The following is a 24,103-nucleotide window of genomic DNA, read 5'->3' as shown; positions in this document are numbered from 1 at the left end:
AGTTGGGAAAGGGTGCTTTAAAAGCATGTCATTAAAAGAAGAGAGCTTGTTCAATGTGACAACTGCTTTTTTTTTGGAGCACAGACGGCACATTCAAGTGTTTCGCACTTCACGAGTGTTACAGCTCAGAAGCGGCAGGCACGCAGTTTCCTTGCTTAGCTCAACTTCTCATTAGAGTTCACCAGGCAGGGGTTGTTATAAAGAAGCTCAACAGTTTCCAGATCGAACACTTGATTCAGAAATGCTTAATATTAGCAATACAATCCTTGCATTGTGCAGCCTATGCATCAATAGCTCGTATTAATAATTCTCTGCTTCAGGGGAGTAAATATTTTGGAGTCAATACAGAAATAAAGCACAAGGCAGACAACACGAAAAATAAGAGGATCGTACCTTTTGAATTTACGTCCCCGAATTTCCCTTCCAATTTTAGCTTTCAATATGACAAACACACCAAGGCATTCCAAGCAATTCACACAGCAGGTCCCTAAACTGCAGGAAAGCTGAGCAAACAATAAAATCTGAAAGGCCAGACTAAGAGAAATCTTTTAAAGAATTCTGCCTTTTCAGGTTAAGGCTGCAGACCCAGTCTCAGCGACCTGAGAAAAAACTCCACAGCTCCACCATCATCCACATTCAGAGCCAGAGTGGACAAGTAGCCCTCTCTCTGGACATTCCTTTGACAGAATACCTGAGCGGAATGAATCCTGTCGCTCCATCATTCAACTGACACCTAAGCTTAAACTGGTGGAATTCTTATAGGGCAAAATTCACAACGGGAGACTAGAAAGTGAGCAAATAAAGGGAAAGGCAGCTAACAAAAATCAAGCAATCCAACCAAATTCCAATATGTTCCCCATTAAATCCATCTGGGCGGTCTGCTTTCCCATGTCAAAATCAGCAAGCTAGCGCAGTGGCAGCTCAGACCAACACCACTGGTGCCACCTTATAGGGTTTGTGTGTTCTTAGGACAGTTGCCTAGCCAAGAAAACCTTACTTTTTGTATTATATGTTTTGCACCGTGCTGTTCAGTTCACCAAGACGTCACCGTTCTGTTTTGCCATCCTGAGAAGATACGCTTTCACGACACCTGCAAATCACAAGCCTTCGGATGAAGTTCATCTTGCGTTAACCAGAAGCAGAAATCTGCTTATTTTCCTTGTTACATTTTGATAGGTTGTATAATTTGTTTTAGTTTGCAGTCCTCTGTCTGGGCTAGTTTAAACCCTGATGGGTTCCAGATGAAGCACACCCAACTGCTGATGAATTAAGCTGATAGTAGGTTCATAGACTACCGAGCCAGACTACCATATTTTCTATCACTGTAGAGATTAACCATCATAACAGAGGTGGATTTTAATATTGACTGTCTTTATGCCATTCTAACAAAGGTTCTTCTGTACTTCTGCCTCTGCCATTTTAGTCCTAAAGAATTCCTCCCCAACTCCGCTTGCTCCCTTATTGTCCCCTACGACAACTGCCCTCTGCGGAAGAACACTTGCACTTCTACAACCCTCCATAGAGAAACAAACAAGCTCTGATCTATTGCCCCATCTCCAAAGCATGGACCATTTATTCCTTTCCACCACGGGGTGATTTAGTGTGGGGTGGGGTCTCTGTTTTTACTTGTTTGCTTGAGTAAAGGAGCAGGTCCTGCTTTCCATCGTCCCAGCAGTATATCGGCACAAGGATGGGTGACCGGCATCACAGCACCAGGGGATTCCACCTCCAGTTCATAATAATTGGACATCAGTTCTCTGCCCCTGAAAGATCCTTGGGTAAACTGCCCAAGAAAAAAGCAGCATGACATCCCAGGGGAAAGATTTGCTGAAATTCCATATCCCTGGCAGCACAATGGGAAATGTCCTATCCTCCCTTCTTGGCTGTACTTTTATCTGGCTGTAGGAGAACACTGGATCTTGTCCTGCTTAGTAAGAAGCAGTACCCTTGCTCAAAGTCACTAGAAATTATTCAGTCAGGGAAGGGCACATTATTCACAGAACTTGGCAGATGAAAGAACTGTTGATCCTGGGGTCAACCCCTCTCCCGTGTCTTCCTTTTATTTAAATAAAAATAAACCAGTTAGGGGGAATATGTGAATTTTCCAGAAAAGATCAAGAAATCAGAATTTACCCCCCTCAGCCTTTAAGCTGGGCTTTTGATAGACCCCAACCGACATCGACAAAGTCTGTCTTATTAACACCGTCGCTTCAGTTAGTATTAAGATAACTAAACTAGAAACGCCTAAGAAACCTATTTGCAGTTGTTGTGAGGTAGTGAAACTATATTTTCAGTGACAAAGAAACTCCTAACTGCTGCCTGTTGGATTTCACTGCCCTACAAAATGTTTCTTCAGTAGCCCTGATGGAATGAGTTCTTAACCACCCTGTTTGCCTGAATCACGCATTCATTAACTGCCCACTGCCATTACAGAAAGCAGCCGAATGAAAATATACACCCCAAAAGATTTATAGTTGGTGGGAAAGCTTATGCACAATATCAAGAATTCTTAATAAGCATATTTCCCTTCATTTGGAAAGTACAGCTGCAGAATATTATATACTTTTCAAAATATTTTCTATTAAATACAGATTTGGTTGGGGCCTTTTTCCCAGAAAGAGAAAAGGGTCAAAAATCTTTCCACTGACAGGCTGAAAGAAGAGACTTAACTAAAAGGCAACTTGGCAGTCCCACTGTGTGGCATTTTGGATGTTCCCTGAGCATCCAGGATGAAAACAGGGCTCTTCCACAGGTGGTTAGGGGAAAGGTGCTTTTTATATCACTGCAGTGTGTGAGCCCAACAGTGCTTCAGTTCAGACATCACTGTAAACTGTGCCTTCCACAAAACATGATTTATAATCCAAACCACGACTTGAGCTTCCAGACAGAGATGTCTGGTTTAGATCAGTTGTCTGACTTGATTTTCAATCCTTTCAGCAGTGATCTTCATAAATTCATAACCTCTGGAAGAGCACCATTCCAAACTCTTTATTCTCTGATCATGAAATTTTGTTTGCCATTCCAAGCATCACAATAAAACAGACTAAACATTATTAACAATATTTTGGAGTGATACTTATGCTGAATCATTGCTTTCTTTTTTGCCTATAACAGAGGGGCACAACTCTTCTGGATCACACTTCAATGTACCCACACACAAACACTTATAAGCACACTCTCTGGCATAGTTTTAACATCTACTTTCAAAACAATTTTTTCTCAACCTACTATTGAAATCAATAGGTGTGCACCCCACTCCACCTGTCAACAGCCATCATGGGGCTAGCTGCCTGATCATCCCTGCTGGACAATGGGGGAAAAGCCAGGCCATCCTTGATTTTATTTTATTTTATTTTATGTACAGCAGCACGGAATGAGGAAACTGGACTAGGAGGCCAGGGATACACACAGGCAGCCCACCTGAGTGGAACTTCTTCCATGCTTAGCTTCCTCCATGTTTAGCTTGACAACCGCTGAGAGTGGCTTCCTCAAGAAATGGCCTTTCTTCCCAAAGCCGGGTCCCTCACCTTCCTCAATTCGATGGAGCAGCTCAGCCGCCCCTGTAAACCCAACCCCCAAATCCAACCTTCTGAACCGGACTCGCTTTCTCCTTCAGCAGAGAAAGTGAAGCACCTCCTAAATACCTATCCCTAGTAGAACGAAAACATACACCTTAATCTTTAAGGCGGGGGTGAGTCAGGCCCCATTCACTATTTTAAATGCTGAAATGTGTACTTTTTCCAGAAGCGGCAAAACTGACTTTAGTCCTGGGTGTTTCGATGTGAGCAAGCATCAATCTCTGAAACGCCGCATGTGGAAAACAAGAATAAAATAAGCTTGTCCTGCTTTGGAAAAAGCAGCCAAAGCAGCCAGACACAATATATTCCCTCTTTTAAGCTGATCAAAACCAGAGATCTGATCTGTGCCTATCCTGAATACATGCACAACATCTGGACTGGAAATGCAGCTGTTATTACTAGAAAAATTATTATTTCAATCACTTTCTCCCTCAGGAATGTAGAGAACACCTGGGAATGTTCACTCACAGCAAACTGAATTCAGAGTGACATCCTGAATTGAAAACAGGGATGGAAGGGCTCTCAAGAGGAGCCATCAAGGGTGTTATCACCCTAATTTATGCACACCTCCTAGAGAAGGTAACAGAACGTCTGCTTGGAGATAAGGGAGAAAGCAACAGTAAAGCCCTTCAACCAGTTCCCAAAATCTGCCGATCAGCAAAGCTGGAATGCAACCGTTTGAGTCAGCTGAACATTGTTCTGGTGTATTTTCCCCTGATTTCAGGATTTGCCAAGCAAACCCAACAATTTCTGACGCCTCCCATTACAGCAAAGGGGAAATTGTTGGGTAATTTTCCTAGACCGACAAAAACTGTGGGTTAGAATACAGCTGTGTAAATGCTAAGCCTGAATCTTCCACCCAGCCAAGCCAAGTACATCTTTCCAGCTGACTTCTGGGGGACTGATTCAGATTGCAGAATGTCAGAGCAACTCCAGAAGATAATAGCTACACCTCACCAACAGAACAGGAGCATTGGCCATGGCACTTGACAAACCATCTCACAAATCAGAAATCACTGCAGTCATTGCACACCCCATATTTGCCTCTCTGCTGCCCAAGTTTGAAAGACGTGCTTACGGCAAGAGATCTAAACGCCTAAGGAGACGCCGTACTCACAACGGATGCCGTAAATCATGAGGGGATCGAGTTGTTTCTTCCCGTGCTTCCCCTGCCCAGAAAGGTTAGAGATGGCCTGGATTTCTCGATGGAAAAGGTAGTCGAGCAACGTCAGTGCCATCTTCTCCGCCGTGCGGCAGTTGGTGCTGATATGGAGCATGTCTGCCGGGGTGATGGGGCAGCGCACACGCATCTCAGGATTGTTTTCGTCCCCAAGCCACGTCCCGCTAGGATAGTCCTCTAAAAAGAAACACACATGCACAGGATGCTTTATGTCATGTTGAGATAATAAAATTACTCTTAGTCAAAATCTGTGTCACATACAGTGGGTTTATTTTAAGTAGGTGAAAAACAAAAAGCCAAAAAATCACGCATAAATATAAATGGACACTAACATACAAAAAACCCCGAGGAAATTCATTTTAAAGAAGAACGTTCTATATAAAACATTAGTCCAATAGTTCATACAGCTGAAAATGAATGCCTTTCTATCCCTGCACAGGCCCAGTTCAGGCAGAATGGGAAATTAAGGTCACCTGCTACATGACAGAATCATAGGAGGGTAAAGCTTACATATTCTCTCCTTTCTTTCCTTTTCTTCTGCAACCACAAGAACCTAGGGAATTTTGTTTCTGCATTTAAAACAAGCCACCATTCCTCATGACATCCAAACTTGGAGAAAAACAGATTGTTTCAGTTACAATTAATGAAAGGTGAGATAGGGACAAAAACATTTTATTTTCAACTCAGTGAATTCAGTGGACCTGGCAAGCCCAGACGAGGTCGAGAGCCAATTCACTGATCTGCTGCAAGTCCACAATAAACGCTACAGCGCCGCCTTTCTAAAGGACACCGAAGCCACAAGTAAGAGAAGCAAAACTCGTGGGTGCTCGAAATTGCTTAGAACAAATGGGTATCATTTAGGCATCAAGCACAGAACACTGAATCATAACAGTTGCGGGAAGAGGGCTGACTCAGCATTAGCTAGGAACAACTTGGAATGTGCAGCATGTGTAAGGAGAGAAGAGTGGTAATTTATTTGATTAAGTACTTACAGGGCTTATTAGGGGAAGTCACTCAACAGGAACCATAGCTCCCAAATGGAAATGGATTTCCGTTTTCTTCCATGCTACTGAATGGGAAGTCTGCATTGTTTCCGACACATTTACCAAATTGGTTGATTTACCTCTACTAGGAATGAATCACTGTAGGTGATCAAGAGCAGCAAAATGCTTATTTTATTACACTGGTACATGGTTCTCTAATATGTCAACACTACATACAGTTGACCTGTAGGGCAAGAGAAACTCAAACACCCTCCTTCCCCTCAAAATAATGTGTAACTTCTATTCCCAAAGTTTAGTAGTGATTGTTTTAGGCAAACTTCTCTTCTAGACAAATATCATGGAAAGAATGGGCTTCTAGATGAAGCTTAGTGCCTGGGAGTGGAGGGAGTTAAGTTCAAATGGAAGAACCTTTCCAGACTGGGATACATTTAGCATTGTGAAAAACATCATCTTTTTTTCTGGCCACTGACTTGAATTAAAGGGCCAGTGTTCCTCAAGAAAACACCTCAAATGCTCAATAAGGAAAGCTTTGTAAACCATCTACTAGGAATTCACAGAAATCAGTGTTGCAGGAAGGAGGTGATCCTGTAAGAACTAACTTGTAAAATCTCTTCACTTTAACTCTCCACCTTGAAAACATGAATGCTGTCTTGAAAGATGGTTCTGAATATTATTTTTTCAAATGACACCATCCAATTAAAGATGAAGTATATTGTAAGTTCTCTTGATTTTGGTGAGAAAGAATTAAACCTGCTGCCCACTCTACATAACTCCACAAATCACTAGCTGGTCTTTGATGTCTTTGTAGGGTACATCCTTGTGTTTGGGAAATGGGGGGGTATTGAATGGATGGTATTTAAGTATCTAAGGAGCCCCGTAGAAATTGCTGGCTCACCTCCAACCCCATAATAAATTATAATTACTTTTAACTGCCTAATTAAGGAATCTTGAAACCAGTAAAGATGTCCCAATCATCTGCTGATGGCTGAGGAAGCTCAACTTGTCATCTCCCTGGAGTGAAGCCACAGCAGTTATAACAGTTTATAACTGTTATATAATCCTGTATATGTTTACGGTACAGATGTAGCCACAACAGAGGAACCATCAGTGTCACAACCTTGCTGTTGCTTTCTCCAAAAAGTTTCAACTATCTCTTGTTGACTGAATCAAAATAAGATTAGCATGAACTTCCCACACAGTTTAGTTTCTCTGTGTCAAAAACAGTCTTTGATATGAAGTCTTTCCTAATGGCTGACAGATATCTGGAAAGAATTACCAAAGGACCAGATCTGAAAAAAGGCCCTGAATTAAAACTATAGTATTATGGAAGGCAGTTTTCTTGTACTCAACGTGCAAGCATTTCTTCAGTAATTCTCTTCCTCAAGGATAAGAAAGGAATTCTACTTTTCTTGGGTGAAATTAATACTTTCCTTGGGCTTAGCTTGGAACAGACAAGTTCTGAGTACTCATCAAAGACACAAGGTGCATCCAAACAGCAAAAGAAGAAGTGTGCCTCCAGTTCTTTCTAGGAAGCATTCACCTCATAGAGGGAGAGAAGTACCTAAATACCACCCATTCAATACACCCATATTTGTGGAGTTCTTGGTGCTCTCTGAGCTTGTTTGCCTGCAGCATCAGAGCCCTGATGATGTTACCTAGCCAGGTCATGAAACGTCTGCAAGCCAACAGCCAAGCTCAGAGAGCATCAAGAACTCCACAGTTCAACCCTGAGCTACAGAAATTCTTTTCTATTGGAACACCCATATTTCCCAAACACAAGAATATGGAGAGCACACAAGTTCCTCTCCATCTGAAATCTGGATCAGGCTTTCTGTTTTTATCTCTTTTCCTTTGCAGAAAGAAAACAAATAATTTGTTCCACAGAAAATCCCTTGGAGAGGCATTACTTTTATCACTCTCTAACATGCAAGTCCAGTATCCATCTGTTGATTCAAAACCCAGGTTACTACTTCTGCAGGCATATGACTGCAAAGGCCGGCTAAAGTGGGGCAGTTACACAAACAAGTGTTGCCAGGAAAATAAACATGGGGGAGAGTCTGCATTTTGAATGGAGAGAAACTTTAAATATCTTCAACAACAACAAGCCCACCAACAAATAGGCAGACTTCTGCGTCGATGGGCATTATGAATATGAATGTGCTTTCTCCCGCCCAGGGAGAAGCTTGATTCTTTGCCAGGACTGTCTTCACTTTATTCAAGGGAGAACATCCTCTGAACGTACCTGACACACAAGAAGCGTGAACAAGAAGTCTAGAAACAAAATTCCTCCTGGGTGCCATCAATCAACTCTTTAAAACAAATGGAAAGCCACAGAACAGAACACCTGCCCATGTAAATATTTAGGGAATTAGCTAGTTGCATTCATCAAAACACCTGTACAATGAACCACAACACTGGAGCCTGAAAGCTGCACCAGAGGCACACAGCACAGAAATAATATTAAATACACAAACTGCTGAAAATATAAACTCTTCTCTCCGGAGCAATTAAGCAAGAGGGTTTTTTTAAAAAGATGTGTGGGTGCGTGTGTGCATCCATCAATTCACTTGGCTTTCACCATGAGGGGATGGCGGAAGAGACTCCAGAGACGGCTGAAAAGTAGCTGTGAGAATTTATCATTAGGACACCCCAAAAAGGGTTCTAGGCATTTTGGATCCAATCAGTTTGCTCTGGCCATAGCCAGCCTGGTCGGCAGAGCTCGGGGGAGCAAAGGAGGGGGCAAGGAAAGGGGATCAAGAGATAGGCTGATTGGGGCTTCAATTTAAATTACTACTACTGCTTTTCTAAAAGTATATTGATATATACTGTGATGTATATCCAGTTTTAAAGCAGTAGCCAGAAAAGGCTTTGCTATTTCTGGCTTAATTCCCTTGTGATCTTCATCCTTTGCCCATGCAAAGGATTGCCTCAGTTGCTTTGTTTGAAAAAGGGACACTTCTTTAGAAAAATTACTAATTTGTCTCTTCCTCTAGATCTGAAAATAATCATATCAAAACAACAATGGAAATTTAACAGAACTGTTTGGCCAGGGAAATTGAGTTCTATTTGGCTTTTGTTGGACACAGAGCAGTTGAACGCAGGCAGACCTTGCTGGGTGACGGAATCCAGTGTCAGCTCCGTTGCAGTTGGAAGCTTGATTTGAGATGAAAGGATCTGGGGTCAGACTAACGGGGCGGTGGGGGGGCAGTCAAGTGGTGGCCCCCCATGTCCTATCTGAGATGTCAAAGGCTGAGGGTTTTGTAGCTGTAGCAGCAAGTAAGAAGCGGCCGGACAAACGCAAAGACTGCATGTGAAGACAGTCCAAAGTTGTTACAGAGTTGGCAGCTTTATAAATTTGGGAAATAAACACAATCATCTTTGGGATACTTGTGCAAAGACGTTTCACCAACAGATTGCATTTGTCATGCTCAACTACTCCAAGCTGATACTGAAATCATAAAAAACTACTCAAAAACCGTAACGTATATGAAGTTTATACATGTGTATAATATTAATATATATACACACACACACTCCATACACATGTATGAACTTCATACCTTCATTTAGTATGTTTCCTCTGATACCCACTAAGCTCACTGAAATGCCAACTAAACTTAAAATACATTTCCTTTGTTTGTTAACCACTCAAATGTATTTATTTATTTATTTTCTATCCCGCCTTTATTATTTTTATAAACAACTCAAGGCGAGGGGCGAACATACTTAATACTCCTTCCTCCTCCTGTTTTCCGCACAACAACAACGCTGTGAGGTGGGTTGGGCTGAGAGAGAGGGACTGGCCCAAGGTCACCCAGCCGGCTTTCGTGCCTAAGGCAGGACTAGAACTCACGGCCTCCCGGTTTCGAGGCCAGCACCTTAACCACTAAACCAAACTGGCTCTCTCAGATAGTGCTGATTTTAAACAACACTTTAAACAACATGTAAATTCCTTTCAGCTGCTTCCTTAAAAAAAAAAGTTGTGGTTTTTTTTTTAAAAAAACCTGTTTTTAATCAGGCAGGATACTATTATTTTGGGATACATGTGGTACACACAGGAGAAACCATGCTTGTTTTTATCTGTTCTGTGCAAGGAACAAGAACTGTTATTTGTTGTCAGTGAATCAGAGGAAATAGCCTCCAAACTTTCTGAGAGCATCAAATTCAGGTTTACTGTTTCATGAAACTCCACTCTATGACCAGAACCTAGCAAAGAGGTATCAGTAAATCTACTTATTCACCAAAGGGGATATCAAAATTATTTCCACAACAGAAAAAAGAAAGAAAGAAAGAAAGAAAGAAAGAAAGAAAGAAAGAAAGAAAGAAAGAAAGAAAGAAAGAAAGAAAGAAAGAGGGAGGGAGGGAGGGAAAGAAAGAGGAAGGAAGGAAGGAAGGAAGGAAGGAAGGAAGGAAGGAAGGAAGGAAGGAAGGAAGGAAGGAAGGAAGGAAGGAAGGAAGGAAGGAAGGGGCCCAAACAGCTGGTTTACCAGAGAACTCCAAACTCCTAAGGCTTTCAGCTCTCCTCCTTCAAACTTGTCTGTTTCATAGCAGCATCCAGCCCTGCTGCAGAGACGGCACAAAGAGCTGATCCAAACCGTTTCAGATTTTAGGCAACAATTTTGAGAAGCAGACAGAAAATTGCTATGCCTGCCTAATGTAAGCTGTACTTATCTAATAAAAGCTGTATTTAGTTGTGAGCAGATGACCTAATTTAATCCCGCATTTTCTGCTTTAAAAAGAGAGAGGGGGGCACCAGTACGCTCTAAACATACCAGCAACGCTGTTTGTTTACTCGGGAGGTCTTCCCAGTGGAAGGCAGCATTAACTGGAGCAAAGGGCCCTTGTCCTGCAGGTGAAGTCAGGCGGTGACTCCGGTGGTTCCAGAGAAGCCCGGCCAATGCAGGCAGGCGGAGAATTTGGGGGGAGAATTCTGGTCTCGCTCATCCAGAGGGCACCGGTGTGGGGAAGGGGTTTGCGGGGATGCTGAGTACACAGTCTGTCTTGCAAACATTAGGACTGCTCCATTGATCAAATTATGACTTACCAAATTATAACGACCAAATTATGATTTACAATAAGTAGAAACCGGAAGATCCATCATAAATTGGCTACTGGTCCATCTCCAAACCCAACATTAAAATGTACGATTGGGACTTACACGGGGCTACTTCACTGTTATTTATGTTGTATCTTCATATTTAGTAGCCCTTTACAGTAAAATAGCCCTGTGAAGTACTACAAGCAAATTAGACCCCTATCCTAGGAAGAATTCAGCATACCTAAGGATTAGCCAAATTCACTCTGTCTTCTTTAAGGATTTGTTTTTTTTCTTTTACTGTACACTTCCCAGTCCAGCCGGCAATCCCACAATCTTCCAATGATCTTCCATTCAAGTACTAACCAGGCCCTACTCTGCTTAGGCTTTTTCAAGATCAGCCCTAGCCAACTAGGTATTGCCATCATTATAAGACCACTTTATTGTGGGGAAAAAAAAATACTGGAAAGTGACCTTTGAAGAGCCGTTGGAAAACCCTCCAACCAATTTATGAAGAAAGGAATGTGATCCATTCCCAGCAAATCCAAGAACAAATTAAAATGATGCTTTGAAACAATGCAACGCTGAAATCCTTCTATTTCAGGAAAATGGCGACAGGATGAAGAATTCTCATTAAAACCCACTATCAGAAAAGCCTTAACTAGGTAACCGTCCTGGAGCAGAGGACCCCAAGAACCACAGAGAAAGGAGTTCTGTTACCATAGACTCATTGAAAAAAATTTAAGCATGTAAGAGGCAGGGCAAGAAACAATAATTACAGAAAGATGTATCCAGTGAGAACTAAACAGAATGGATAAACAATTTAAGATTTTTTTTTTAAAGAGAGGAATGGAATCAAGCAAATCCTGTAACAGAGAAATTAGCAAGCAGTGCTGACACATATTCAGCTTGTGCTGGTCTACGACCATAATAAATAAATTGAATAAATTGAATTGACACATACTGTTTTCTCCACGGTCTGCAATCACAGTAACTAATGAACGGGGGGCTCGCACTTTCCTTGCCTTTACCTTCTGGCTGCCATCCTGATTACTTACAGCTGCCCTGAGAATGCCCCAGATCTCACGAACACTGATGGCCTAACTCTGGAGTTACTGGACCCTGTCTGGTTCCAGAATTCAGACCCTGCTGATGTTTACACCGGGGATCAATGGCTTGTGCTAGCACTGGTGGGAAGAACGGCAGTATGCTGCAGCAGCCTACGGATTGTGTTTGTCACCTTTGCAGTGCCTCTTCTAAAGTCTAACTCAAGAGCAAGAAATAAAAGGCAAGGGAAAAGCTCCCTGAAGAAGTGAAATACCTTTGAATAGATAGTATGGATGTAACTCTGGTCACAGGCATACCGTACTTCAGTGTGTGTGTGGGTTAGAGCAGATGGAGAGAATTAATTTTAAGAGTCAGCAGGTGGAACAGAAGATAATGCTATTAAGCTAGTAAAAAGGAGTTTGAAATGTGGACCATCCATCTAGAATAAAATGACTATTAGGGCACAAATGACTTTATTGTCACAGGATTCATATCCCAAATCTTGAACTAACATGGACCAAATTCTTCTGCCAGGCATGAGTGTCATCAGAGGAGGACTAGAACTGTTGTAAAATTCATACCTGGCCGAACTGTAGTATCTTTATGGTTCTGCGTAGCAGCAATGCTCTCTGATGCTGGCCAGATCAGATGGTTGTGACTTGGGTTCATCCCTTCTTCTGCAGGCACTGGCAACCCCGCATTCCTGGAGGGCAGATGAACTGAGCTGCCGCCCCTGGTGCACAGAGGAGCTTCTGACTGACCGAGGGTCTTGACAACAGAAAGTTCTGCCACCGCTTTAAGGATCTGCAGGTTAGCTGAGAGCTGCAGGTATGAGCACCTTCTAGGAACATTTTCCACAGGACTTCTCCATCTACTGTCCTCCTTTCAAATGGAGGATAAGAAACAGGTGCATCCAAAGAGACCAATCCGTATGCTATCAGCACCACAGGAGGGGTCCCTCAGGTGGGGAGGACAACCTGAGTATCTGTGACAGGAGATTTGTGCTGGGGCTCCAAGAGCAGATAGACAGCCCTGGCCAAGACAAACAGCCTCTTGTACGTGTACGTGTGCACACGTGCGTGTGTATATATATTTGCATATCAATCATGCTATCCCCTTCAGAGTAAGCAATGTTGTAGAAAACAGAGAGGAGTTGGGAATTAAACACAATAACCAACCTTCTTTATACTTCTCATGTTAATTTGTTTTTCCTTGTTTCTCCCAGACAACAGAAATGCTTATCAGAAGGCCATGGAAGGAAAACACAGTGGGAGAAAACAGCTTTATTTCTACTTGAGGCTGCTTAGGACCTATGCTCCTGCATGCTCATTCAAATCTCTGCATGTGGCCTGAGCTTTATCACTTGGCTCAGTCTAAGGGCTTTATCTATGCAGCATTACCTTGACAAAAAGCATCCATTTTTACATGTGAGACTTTGAAGTCCAGCATTGTGCTTGTCACTGTGACTGGCAATAAGCTTTGAGACAAGAGATTGTGACAGCAGGGGCTCTTTCCTATGCCTCCACTTTTGAGACCTTTGGGCAGGTTACCGGAAGAGAGAGATTTCCAGGTCCATTATCGGTCTGAGCAACAGTTGCATTTTTTCTAGTGCCAGAATTCAGAGATGACAAACTGTAACAGGAGCATCTTCGGACACCTCAGGGCTCACTTCCGTATTTGACAGGACAGGCCCTTAGCAAATCTGTGATTTGTATGGCTAGATTCTTTCCTCCTTGAGACACTGCACTGCCTAGATGTAAACATATATGGGACTATTTGGTTAATTTAATATGTTATGTCAAATACAGGAGCAATTTTTAACTGGCTGCATTCCCACACAATCATCCGTTCTCCACAGTTAAATTCTTGGCCCCAGCAAAAGTAGGATTGCTACTTCGAACTCTCATTCCTGGTTAAACACCTGAACATTCATCCCCAATGCAGCACACCATAAGGCCTTCCCTCGATTTCCCCAAAAGCAGCAGCTTCAAATTCTACCATGGTACTGGCTGCTTGTTCACTCCGTGTATTATCTTTGGCCAAGACAAGTTGATTGCTGGTGACTTAATTGTTTTGGTTTGTTTGTTTGTACATTACGGAGATTTAGGAAGCAACAAACCGTCAAAAATGATCAAGAAAACAAATCCAAGAAAAATGATCTCAACCTTTGGAAACTGGGAAACACAAATTATTTTGGCAAAACAGTATCACCCAAGGGTTTGTAAAAAGTTACCACAGAATGTCCCTGAGAAGGAGCAGCCCCGCATTCTTGGGACAATGGAATTCATTTGCAGGAAGTGGCTTAAGGACACATGAGGAAAAGTCATTCAGGAGGGGGAGAAGTTTAAAAAAGGAAGGCAGAAAGCAGGTAAAGCTTTGTTTGAAGGAGCCACCCAAAGCCATCCTGTCTGGTGTTTCGAGAACTTCTTTCATTCACCTGACGGCTTCTGTAGATCATTCAGACAAGCATTTATAAAAGAAAAACAAGCACGTGAGCTGCTTCCCTCAATGCTTAGCTCACAACCACTTGAGCAGCGTTACAACTTTTCTTCTGCTGACTGGGGAGAGGTCTTACCGCTCTATTGTGTCAACATCTGGTCTCTTACCATTTTATCAGCAAAATGTGAATACCACCATGACTACGACAGGGATATTTCTCCCACTGAAACGAGGAATTATTTCAAGTATTGTGAATTCTCCACAGATGGGTTGCTAAATTGCACAACTTTCAAGCATACATGCTTATATAATTGTTAGGTTTGTCATCCATATGTCTGGAATCAATCCGAAAGTACAAACTGCAGTATTTAATTAACTGACATATTGTGGCCAAGCTTGTTTCTGAGAACATTAATAACTTTTCCTATTTCGTTAACAGTTTTTGTTGATCACTTCATCTGAAAATTATTATTAAATCAATCACCATTCACTAATTTGCATAAATGCAGAACCAGAACTACAGAGGTCGCACAATCTCCATATCATGCAGAAAACTCTACACTCCCTACAATGCCGAAAGAAGAAATCTGGACTTAGCCAGAGGAATAAGCAAGAGCGACTGCTGGGGTTCAAAAACCCGGTCATTGTGACCTAAAATTGTAGGCAAGATGGTCTTTGACAAAAATGGACACGATTTGTCAGTTGTTGCCTTGGTGGGGCAGAACAAGAAGGTAATCTTCAGGCCAGTCTAAGGTATTTGATTGCCCCATGCCTGAGGAAATTCAACAGCCAAACAGAAGGTGGCAGAGAATTAGGTGATTTGGTACGGACAGACATTGTCCAACATCTCTGGAAAAGGTGAAGAAAGAGGTCTAACGTTCAGCAAGACTGTATGCATGCACATGTGCACGCAGACCTACGGGTATAAGAACACGTTTCAATTCCATTGAAGCAGACCTTCTCCTAAAGCATACCACGATATTATTAAAATGTTTCCTATTTAAAAGGCACTGCTACAAAATGCAGTTCATGGTGCAAAACGTGAGACCATACTAACTACGCACAGCTAGTGAAAGGTTTTCTGCCATCGTTGACTGAGACCTCAGACTCAGCTTTGATGTCACCAAAGGCCTGCAATCAGACCTTTATCAGCCTTAGTCTCCCTTCTGCAAAAAAAAAGGTTCTAACAGCACTTTTTTCACAGATGTGTTGCAGACCTGCAAAGCCCACTGTGTGAGACTAAACTGAAGCTGCCACAACTGCACATGAGGCAGGCAGGTCAGCAGAGAGGACAAAAAGCCAAGAATCTTATCTAAAAGATCCCTTCAGGGAGGTTCAGAAGAAGAAACAAGTCATTAAGGAAACAAAAAGAAAAATGTCACCTGAACCAGACAAAGGAAGCTGGGCCTGAGCAGGTGGGAAAAAACCCAATCCCAGCTAATCAACAAAGCAAGAACTTTGGAGGACAAAAGGGGTCCTGAAGCCCGCCCATGCCTTGAGTCCCCTCTGGATCCCGACTTGGAGGCCTCCTGGCAGCCAAGCTGCGAAGGACTTGGGTAAGTGGGGATGAGAATGTGTGTGTGTGTGAGAAACAGCAGATGTCCATCGTAACCGGTAAAGTTTTGCTATTACTTTAAATTCACTGGGTCGCCGTGTATTTCAAAGAACCGGCTGCGCCTCAGCGTGATTTGAAACTGTGAGTTGAAAGTGATTTGCGTGTGTCCCTAATTATTTCCTGGCTGTTGACCAGGGCTGTGTGTCTTGTCTGCTCAAGCCGCACCTCCCTGGAAAACCCAGTTGGAAAGCCAGGAGGACTTAGAAGATCCATGTGCCTCAACAGGCTGTGAGTGTGTGAGTGAGTGACCATAAGCCGCACTTGGGAGTGCATGGAACAACTGCCCCATAAGATGGGTTAAACTGGACACAATCATTCAAGGTGGAGAGGACTGAGCTTTGCAAGCATTCTCTGATCTTTTAAAGCAAAAGGCACAGAGACAGGGCTGGGGAAGTAGCTAAAGAGCACTTCCATTGCTAACCTGGGTTCCAAAAAGCATACTTAAATCTCAGCAAGAGTTTTACTGGACTGATTCCCAAAGGTTGGTTTCATCAGCATTTATATATACAATAATCCTATTAAAAGGCCAGCGTACGTCTGCCTGTAAACGTGCCAAAGAATTATGTTGAAAAGGTCAGACTGCAACAACTCTTTCTACTCCATCAGAAACTGCTTCCCTTAAATAAACAGCTCCGAAAATGACTCAAAATTATTGCCTTTTCTATTACATATATTGGAGTGAGGAGATTCCAACTGTTGTCCAGTGCATACAGAATTAAACTACTATTTGACAATGATTTCAGTTTTCATTCAGAGACAGATAATCCCATTTACATCCAAATTTTTGCAAGCAGAACATACTCTCCCATAAATGCTAACTAGTTTTATTTGTTTATTGCTGATCTTTGAAAGATCTTACGGAACAAAGAATTTGAATTTTGAATCTACTGTTGCACTTGCATTTTTTAAGAGGGAAATGGAAGTGTGCTGAGCTGACAGGAAGCACTCCAATTTTGTAGCTTCAACAAACAGCACCATCTTCAACCACGTCCTCCCCACTTGCTGCATAAAAAATTAGTAGACCCTGCACTTTTCCTTTAATGACTTCACGGTTCTTCTTCAGAATAATCTGTTGCAGGGAAGCTTATCCTCTTTCTCTAACACGGTGTTCCTCAACCTTGGCAACTTGAAGACCAGGGGCTGGCTGGGGAATTCTGGGAGTTGAAGTCCACCGGTCTTCAAGTTGCCAAGGTTGAGGAACACTGCTCTGACAGATTCAATCAACAGGGAGCTCTTAGCTCTGTATTCTTTCCACGGCTTTCCCTGCACTGATCTTGCACTAATGCTTAACTCTGAAGTATATATGAATTCAATACACATCAGAAAATGGGAGGATTATGAGAGACGCCTTCCACATGGTTGCATTCCAGCAGTGGTGATCTTCCGAGATCTGAAGAGCAGAACAGAGGGTTTTGGGGGTGGGGGGGGAGTTGGAAGTGGAGAAATCGCTGACAAGGCTATCTTATAAACAATACATTTTTATGGGAATTTCCTGTTTTCAGAAATATTGTTTAGAATTGCCAAAGTAACTGTTTACTTTCAGAAAAGTTCAAGCTCAGCAGAAGGGCATAATAAGTTCCTTGCTGGCATCTTCCGCTGCTTCCTAAAGAGATGCAGTTGTTTCCACAGGGCTGGGTTTCCAACTCTGAGGCGCAATTGCAGAGTTGGATCGCAGTTTTGAAACCCTTGTGTCTTTTTCAAAGCTGCAATCAAGCGCTCTTAATTTGAGGCTCAAAGAGTCCCCTATTCTAAGCATGACTCAAAGTTCTATTTAGGTCAATAACAACAAAGAAAGCTGAAGCCCAGATTTGTTCACCACCACCACCCTATGTATGTATGTATGTATGTATGTATGTATGTATGTATTCTTCAATTTGAGCTCAACTCTAGGTGACCCTTGGATACAATCATGCAGGTTTCTTGGCAGCAAGATGGAAGTGGTTTTCCACTGTCTTCTTCTGGGAGGTGTTTTCTGCCTCCCAGTCTACTCTACAGCCCATGGATCTCCCAGCACTCTCCCATCCAGAGCCATGCCTGTTGAGCTTCCAAGTCCAGACAATTTGGTGATAATATAGCGTGTTGCTTATACAGTCTCCTGCTTCAGACCTGACAGAACAGGGTATCTGAATGAAATTAAGAAATGGGGGTGGACACACTTGAGGTCTCAGCTGTTAGTTTGAAGGGGGGTATATACCTGGCCTTTAGATGGAGCCTGGGGCCAGGACAAAAACCACATTTCATTTCATGTCAAATGAATTGACACTGGGTTCAATTTTTAAATGAGCTTCTTAAGCACAAGTTATGTGATTATTCGGACCCGTATAATTCCTCTCCTCTGCCCTTTCATTAATTACGAAAATGTGGTGACAAGTTCAGAAGAGGCTCTGGAAGCCACAGCTAAAGTTTTTGACCTCTGCATGTAGCCCTAAGGCCTCAGGTCGTGCCCTTGATGTGAGAGCAAAATAGAGTCCTTTGGCTCAGTGCTCTTCCAAGACCTCCAAAGCCTTTAAACAAAATTTAGAAGACAACCAAGCGAAGTCTTGGATGCCAGCAACAGAATTCCTGCAACCCAGAAGCAAATCAAGCTAGGCATGAGGTGCAGAAGGAAGGCTTCCTCTACTAAGACAAACCAAACATGGCATTTTAAGGAGAAGACCCGAGATGACAGTGGCTCCAACACTGCGACTAGCCAAGGACTTCAAAGAAGGTTCACTTACCTTCAGAATTCAACGTAATAAGGGTGACATTGTTCCCAATGTTCTGAGTCCCTGGCTGGCCGCTGTTTGAAACCGAGTCACTGGCTTCAGAACCACTCTCCCCGTCTTCATTGTGGCTATCGTCATGCCCTGGGACCTTGACCACGATGGTGTTCTGCCTCCGGCCAGGAACAGCACTGAGGAGGAGGAGGAAGTAGTCACGGATTTGTGAAGGGGGCGACATGTGGAATCTCTCCCTCCAGCCCAGATTTGCACCTCCAGATTTGCTCGCATTACCACCTGCAGCACTGCTAGCCGCTGCAGCCCCAAAACACCACCAGGTACCCCCTGGAGGAACCGACCCAACCCGAGTGAGGAGCAGCCAGGTACTGCCAGGGGAAAGGGAGCCCATCACCACGAGGCCTCACAGGTACACGTCAGCTAGTCCTGGGGGCCAAACCCAAATCCAAGCCAGCTTCCTGCACGGCTCTGAGCGCTGCAACCCCTGGTGTAGAAAGAGTCTTATTTGAAACTCGGGCGAGCCACTGCATCGTTTGGCTAGATGGAGCAAGGGTTAAGCTGAGCTTCGGGCCGTTTCCTGAGCATGCAGACAGAAGCCGGGAAGAGACTTGACTAACTGCCGTTACTAACTTGCTAAGGATATTTTCCAGTGAATCTGCTGCTCTGTTCAATGGCTCTTCCTGCCCCACCATCTTGGCTACAATCGAGTTCTGACGGTCGTTGTTGAGAATTACTGTGGTCTGAGGAACAACACTGCAAAGAGAGTAAATGGGGAGGGGGGAACGGAATGAGAGAGATTCAAAAAAGCTCTTTTGCCATTCATTAACCCACACCTGGCAGCATAGTGAGTTCCTCCGTGACGTGTTACAAGCACGCATTTGCTGGGGGGGATGTTCCCTCCCTTTGGTTTCAAGGCTGTTGGTTATCTATCAAATGCTAAAGCTCATAATCCATCGTATTTTGATCTCTGTTCATTCTTAGAACTCGTAATTCTTTCAAGGAGCTGACTACTTCAGTAGAATTATGTAATGTCCTCTGACCTCTGGCAGAATTATTCCCTTTTTTTTTAGTCAATTCAAACTATACATGGGGAGAGAGAAAATTTTATCTACTAATTCCTGAAATCTAAGAATGACTCAATTTCCTATGTTGGAAATAGATGGCCTCTTTGCCATTCAGCAAAGGAGCTCCACCGTGGGGTGTAAACAGGTTTCCACCATGATCTGCTGGGCACCTGGTTCACAGATTGCTCCAAGCCAGGCATCTTGGTTTATGGCTAGGTTCATCTATCCCTCTAAGCCAAAGAGAGCCCATTATGGTTTAGGGCAGTGTTTCTCAACCGCAGCCAATTTAAGCTGTGTGGACTTCAACTCCCAGAGTTCCCCAGCCAGCATGAGGTTGCTGAGGTTGAGAAACACTAGTCTAGGGTAATCCAACCAAGGTGAAGCCAAAACACATGTGGTTTTTATTTTTTTTTATCCTGCCTTTATTATTTTTACAAATAACTCAAGGTGGGGAACCTACCTAACACTCCTTCCTCCTCCTATTTTCCCCACAACAACCACCCTGTGAGGTGGGTTGGGCTGAGAGAGAGGGACTGGCCCAAGGTCACCCAGCCGGCCTTCATGCCCAAGGTGAGACTAGAACTCACAGTCTCCCTGTTTCTAGCCTGGCGCCTTCACCACTCGACCAAACTGGCTCTCGATGCTACTCAAAGGATGCTCATTCAAGCAAACCCTACTGCAAATGATACTCCTACAAGAACAGGCTTCTGCATTCCTTCAAAGCGAGTCAGCTTTCATTGTGCATCCTGCTAAATGCATAGAGAAGCCCCTCATTTTGATTTTTATGTCAAAAGGCTATTTAAGGACATGTTTACCAGCCTTTTCCGCTCTGCTTCATCGTCAATTCCACTGGTAGGTTTTATGTGCCATTTTGAACCCTCAGATTGCCACTTCTTTGGATGCCCTGAGGGTTATCACCCCCACCCCTCCATCATGCAGAATGCCTGTGTCACTTTCCCAGACTGTCCCTTGAAGGAACACTCTGAATAATTCATTGCCGCTGCAGAGGTTCAGCAATGCAATTAATGGAGATCTCAGGCCTTACTTCATTCTATAGTTTCCTTTGAACAGAAAGTAATTATTAATGAACATTGACATAAAATGGGGGAGTCATTGTCTTCTTCTCCTTCTTCTTCTTTTTCTTCTTCTCCTTCTTCTTCTTCTTCTTCTTCTTCTGCTTCTGCTTCTGCTTCTGCTTCTGCTTCTCCTCCTCCTCCTCCTCCTCCTCCTTTTTTGGAAAGACTAATTCCTTTTCCTGGACCATCTGAACGTGAGCTTCATGGCATTTAACCAACCTAATAAACAGGGAAGACCTGCCCTTGATATCCACCATTAGCAATCACTTTAAGAAATGCAAGTGGCTCTGGATCCTCCACACTGCAGAGAATGTGGGTTTTCCCAGTGTTGTTTCTTTCCCCAATCACCGGTTTAAGCTGCTGCTTTCCAAAGTGACACTGTTGTATGCCACAACTTCCTCCTTCAGCTCAGTAAAATGCCTGGCAAAAAACGCTCCAAGCGACTGGAGCTACGTGCAGGATGCATTCCCTTAGAGCTTCATTTGTACACGGAGAAGTGCCAAGATTCAAGCTAGTATGGAAGCTCTATGGACAGATGAACTTTTAAATGCAGCCATTGATAGACACTGCATGTGCTGGATTCATTAACAGCTCCAAGGGGAAGTGCTTTCACCTGAAATGGCTCCTGATATTAATACCTGAACTCAGGGGGAAATTTGCATGAGAAGCCATTAAGCAGCAGCTATGAGGAAAAGGGGTCTGCATCTGTGTGTGCGTAACTGTGTGCGCCTGCATGCTGCTGGCATGCACAAGTGGGTTTTGTTGTGTGAGTGTGGATAAGAAGAAGAGCGGGTTAGTATAAGAGATCCAAATTATTTCATCTGCCAAATGGCAATGGTGACTCTTCTTTGAGATATGCCCATAACAGCTGGACTTGAGCTGCCTCGCAGGAGCAAGTATTATTGGTAGCATACTGTGATTTTTTCTCTCTCCTCAGAGCTAGAACTCAAAGATGTTCAGTCCAAAGAACCCGTGCATAAAACCTTGAGGAGAATAACTGAATCGGGGGGGGGGGTGCTCAGACATAATGCTAATGGTGGTTAGTGTTGTATGTCCAAGCATGGTCAGAGGATAAGCAGCAAAAGCAGGAACCAAGGGAGAGATGACCCCCAACATGCCAACGCAAAATTTATTGTGCCATCCCATGAGTTTCAGATAGCAGATCCTTTGCAAATAATTTCATCTAATGTCCTTGACAAAAAGACCTACTGTCTGAAATGCATCAAGCAACAATCAATGTTATTTTGACACCTTGAGGGTCATCTCCCCCTTGGTTCCTGAGCGCACAAGTAGCCATAAGTTCTGGACTCTGGATTCCTATTTTCCTTCTGCCGTTCTTCAATGCCAGGAGGTAGGCAGGGCAAGAACTTTTTTTTTTAGATTTTTTTTTTATCCTGCCTTTATAATTTTTATAAATAACTCAAGGTGGGGAACATAGCTAATACTCCTTCCTCCTCCTATTTTCCCCACTACAACAACCCTGTGAGGTGAGTTGGGCTGAGAGAGAGCAACTGGCCCAAGGTCACCCAGCCGGCTTTCATGCCCAAGGCGGGACTAGAACTCCCGATCTCCTGGTTTCTAGCCTGGCACCTTGACCACCAGACCAAACTGGTGTTGTGCTGTGCAGGACTCTGTTGCATCGGTTCACACTTATAGAGCTTAAATCTTGATTTCACAACATGTCTGAATCCAGCTGTAGTCTAACTGCACAAGGCTGTTGTCTTTCTTTTAGGGAGGCTGGAATGCCTCTGTTTGCTGGCTCTATGTGGTACTCCAATTGCTCAGACTCGGTCACCACTGGGTAAAGACATTTTTTGCTCTATTCGCCTGCCAAGCTGCAAACCCTGCCAAGATTCCCCTTCCTGAAAATATTGTTGACTGAGGCGGATGTGACCCAAAAAAGGAACTCAGTCAAGTTCATGGGCCTCTTCGTAAGCCATGCTGTGAAGAATGCACCCCAGCCACAACTGGGTATAAATAAGAAAGTCACTTGAACATTTTCTACATGCAGGCAAACCTTAGAATCTGTTTGCTAAACAGAAAGATGCAAATGGTTAAGCAGGTTAAAGAGAAGTAGTACATGCCATGCCTCTCATCAAAAGGAAAAACCTTAATCTGATGGATCAGGATGTGGTAACAGGGATGCTTTCTTTTAAATGTAAACAGACTTGCAGAGAGTGTTGGGTCTTTTTAACACCATGTTTCAATTTAAAAAAACAAACCAACCAACCCACCAACTATGGGAAGATCAACCGGAGCCACTCAGCCAACCACTCTTTATCTGTGACCCACAGTAAAAAGGTGAGCACACTTAAGACAGAGACATTTTTCACACTTCTACTGAAAAATACAGAAACTTCTGTTGATTCTGAGATGTTAATCACACATACTTTTAGAATTAGTTATATTCCTATGTTTAAACACAGGGAAGAAGTCAAAATAAATCATCGTTTTTAAAACGATTATTTCAATAAAATGACTATTTAAACCCTGAGCAAAGTTATTAATTTCTTAGGGGATTGGAGATTTCGGTGTGTGTGTGTGCTATTCATATCTTGGCCTCTCTTTTGTTGGGTAGAAAAAAATGTTTATTTTTCACCAATATATCCCTTCCAGAGGTGATTTTAACCAAGAAAGTGTGTCTATGACTCACATCCATCACCACTAGCTTCCCGTTTTTCTTGGCCAATAACCTGCCACTCTACCAGGAGGTGGCCAATAGAGAGAAGAGGATTTCTGGCACCCTCTCAAATGAACTGCTCTCCTCTTCCTTGAAGTCATATTAAAAGCTCCAAGGGAGGGGAAGGGCAGGAACAACAAAAGAGACATATATTCAGAAGGAATCAGCTGACATTACACCTTTTCCAAAATAAATGTTCAAAAACATTGGGCAGATGGATGTTATGGAAAAGCACATTATGGAAAAACTGAGACAGGAACACTGACTCTACCACGGTCTCGGATCAATGGATAATTTATAGAAATACTCTACCCGATGAAAGAGGCAAAGGAGGGGCAGCATCTGGTTTCTAATGAACCTTTGTTCCAGTTGTATAAATACGATCTTATACGACTTCACATAAAAATGTAGAATGGTGAATAGACGCCTTTTCTTGAAGATGATGGACCATTCTATCTATTTCTTGAGAGGCTATTTAAAAAGGTAAAGGTTTCCCTTGACATGAAGTCCAGTTGTGTCCAACTCTAGGGGGCAGTGCTCATCTCCGTTTCAAAGCCGAAGAGCCGGCGTTTGTCTGTAGACACTTCCGTGGTCCTGTGGCTGGCATGACTAAACGGAATGCTGTTACCTGCCTGCCAAAGCGGTACCTGTTAATCGACTCACATTTG

The 24,103-nt window shown here is 43.2% G+C and overlaps 1 protein-coding gene across 2 annotated transcripts in view; it reads right to left on the bottom strand.

Moving 5' to 3' along the window:
* BANP (BTG3 associated nuclear protein) overlaps window positions 1-24,103 on the bottom strand; it is a 112,711-nt gene that overhangs the window by 64,901 nt on the left and 23,707 nt on the right. For both annotated transcript variants that reach the window (XM_063312739.1, XM_063312740.1), the window contains exons 5-7: window positions 19,246-19,368; window positions 18,616-18,791; window positions 4,696-4,935 (exon numbers count right to left, since the gene is read on the bottom strand). In XM_063312739.1, coding sequence (XP_063168809.1) covers window positions 4,696-4,935; window positions 18,616-18,791; window positions 19,246-19,368 — 539 coding nt within the window. The remainder of the gene's footprint in view (window positions 1-4,695; window positions 4,936-18,615; window positions 18,792-19,245; window positions 19,369-24,103) is intronic.

The sequence above is a fragment of the Candoia aspera genome, chromosome 11 (genome assembly GCF_035149785.1).
Source record: "Candoia aspera isolate rCanAsp1 chromosome 11, rCanAsp1.hap2, whole genome shotgun sequence".
Lineage (NCBI taxonomy): Eukaryota > Metazoa > Chordata > Lepidosauria > Squamata > Boidae > Candoia > Candoia aspera.
Note: the sequence above shows the minus strand (reverse complement) of the source record. Positions and strands in the feature narration are given on the sequence as shown.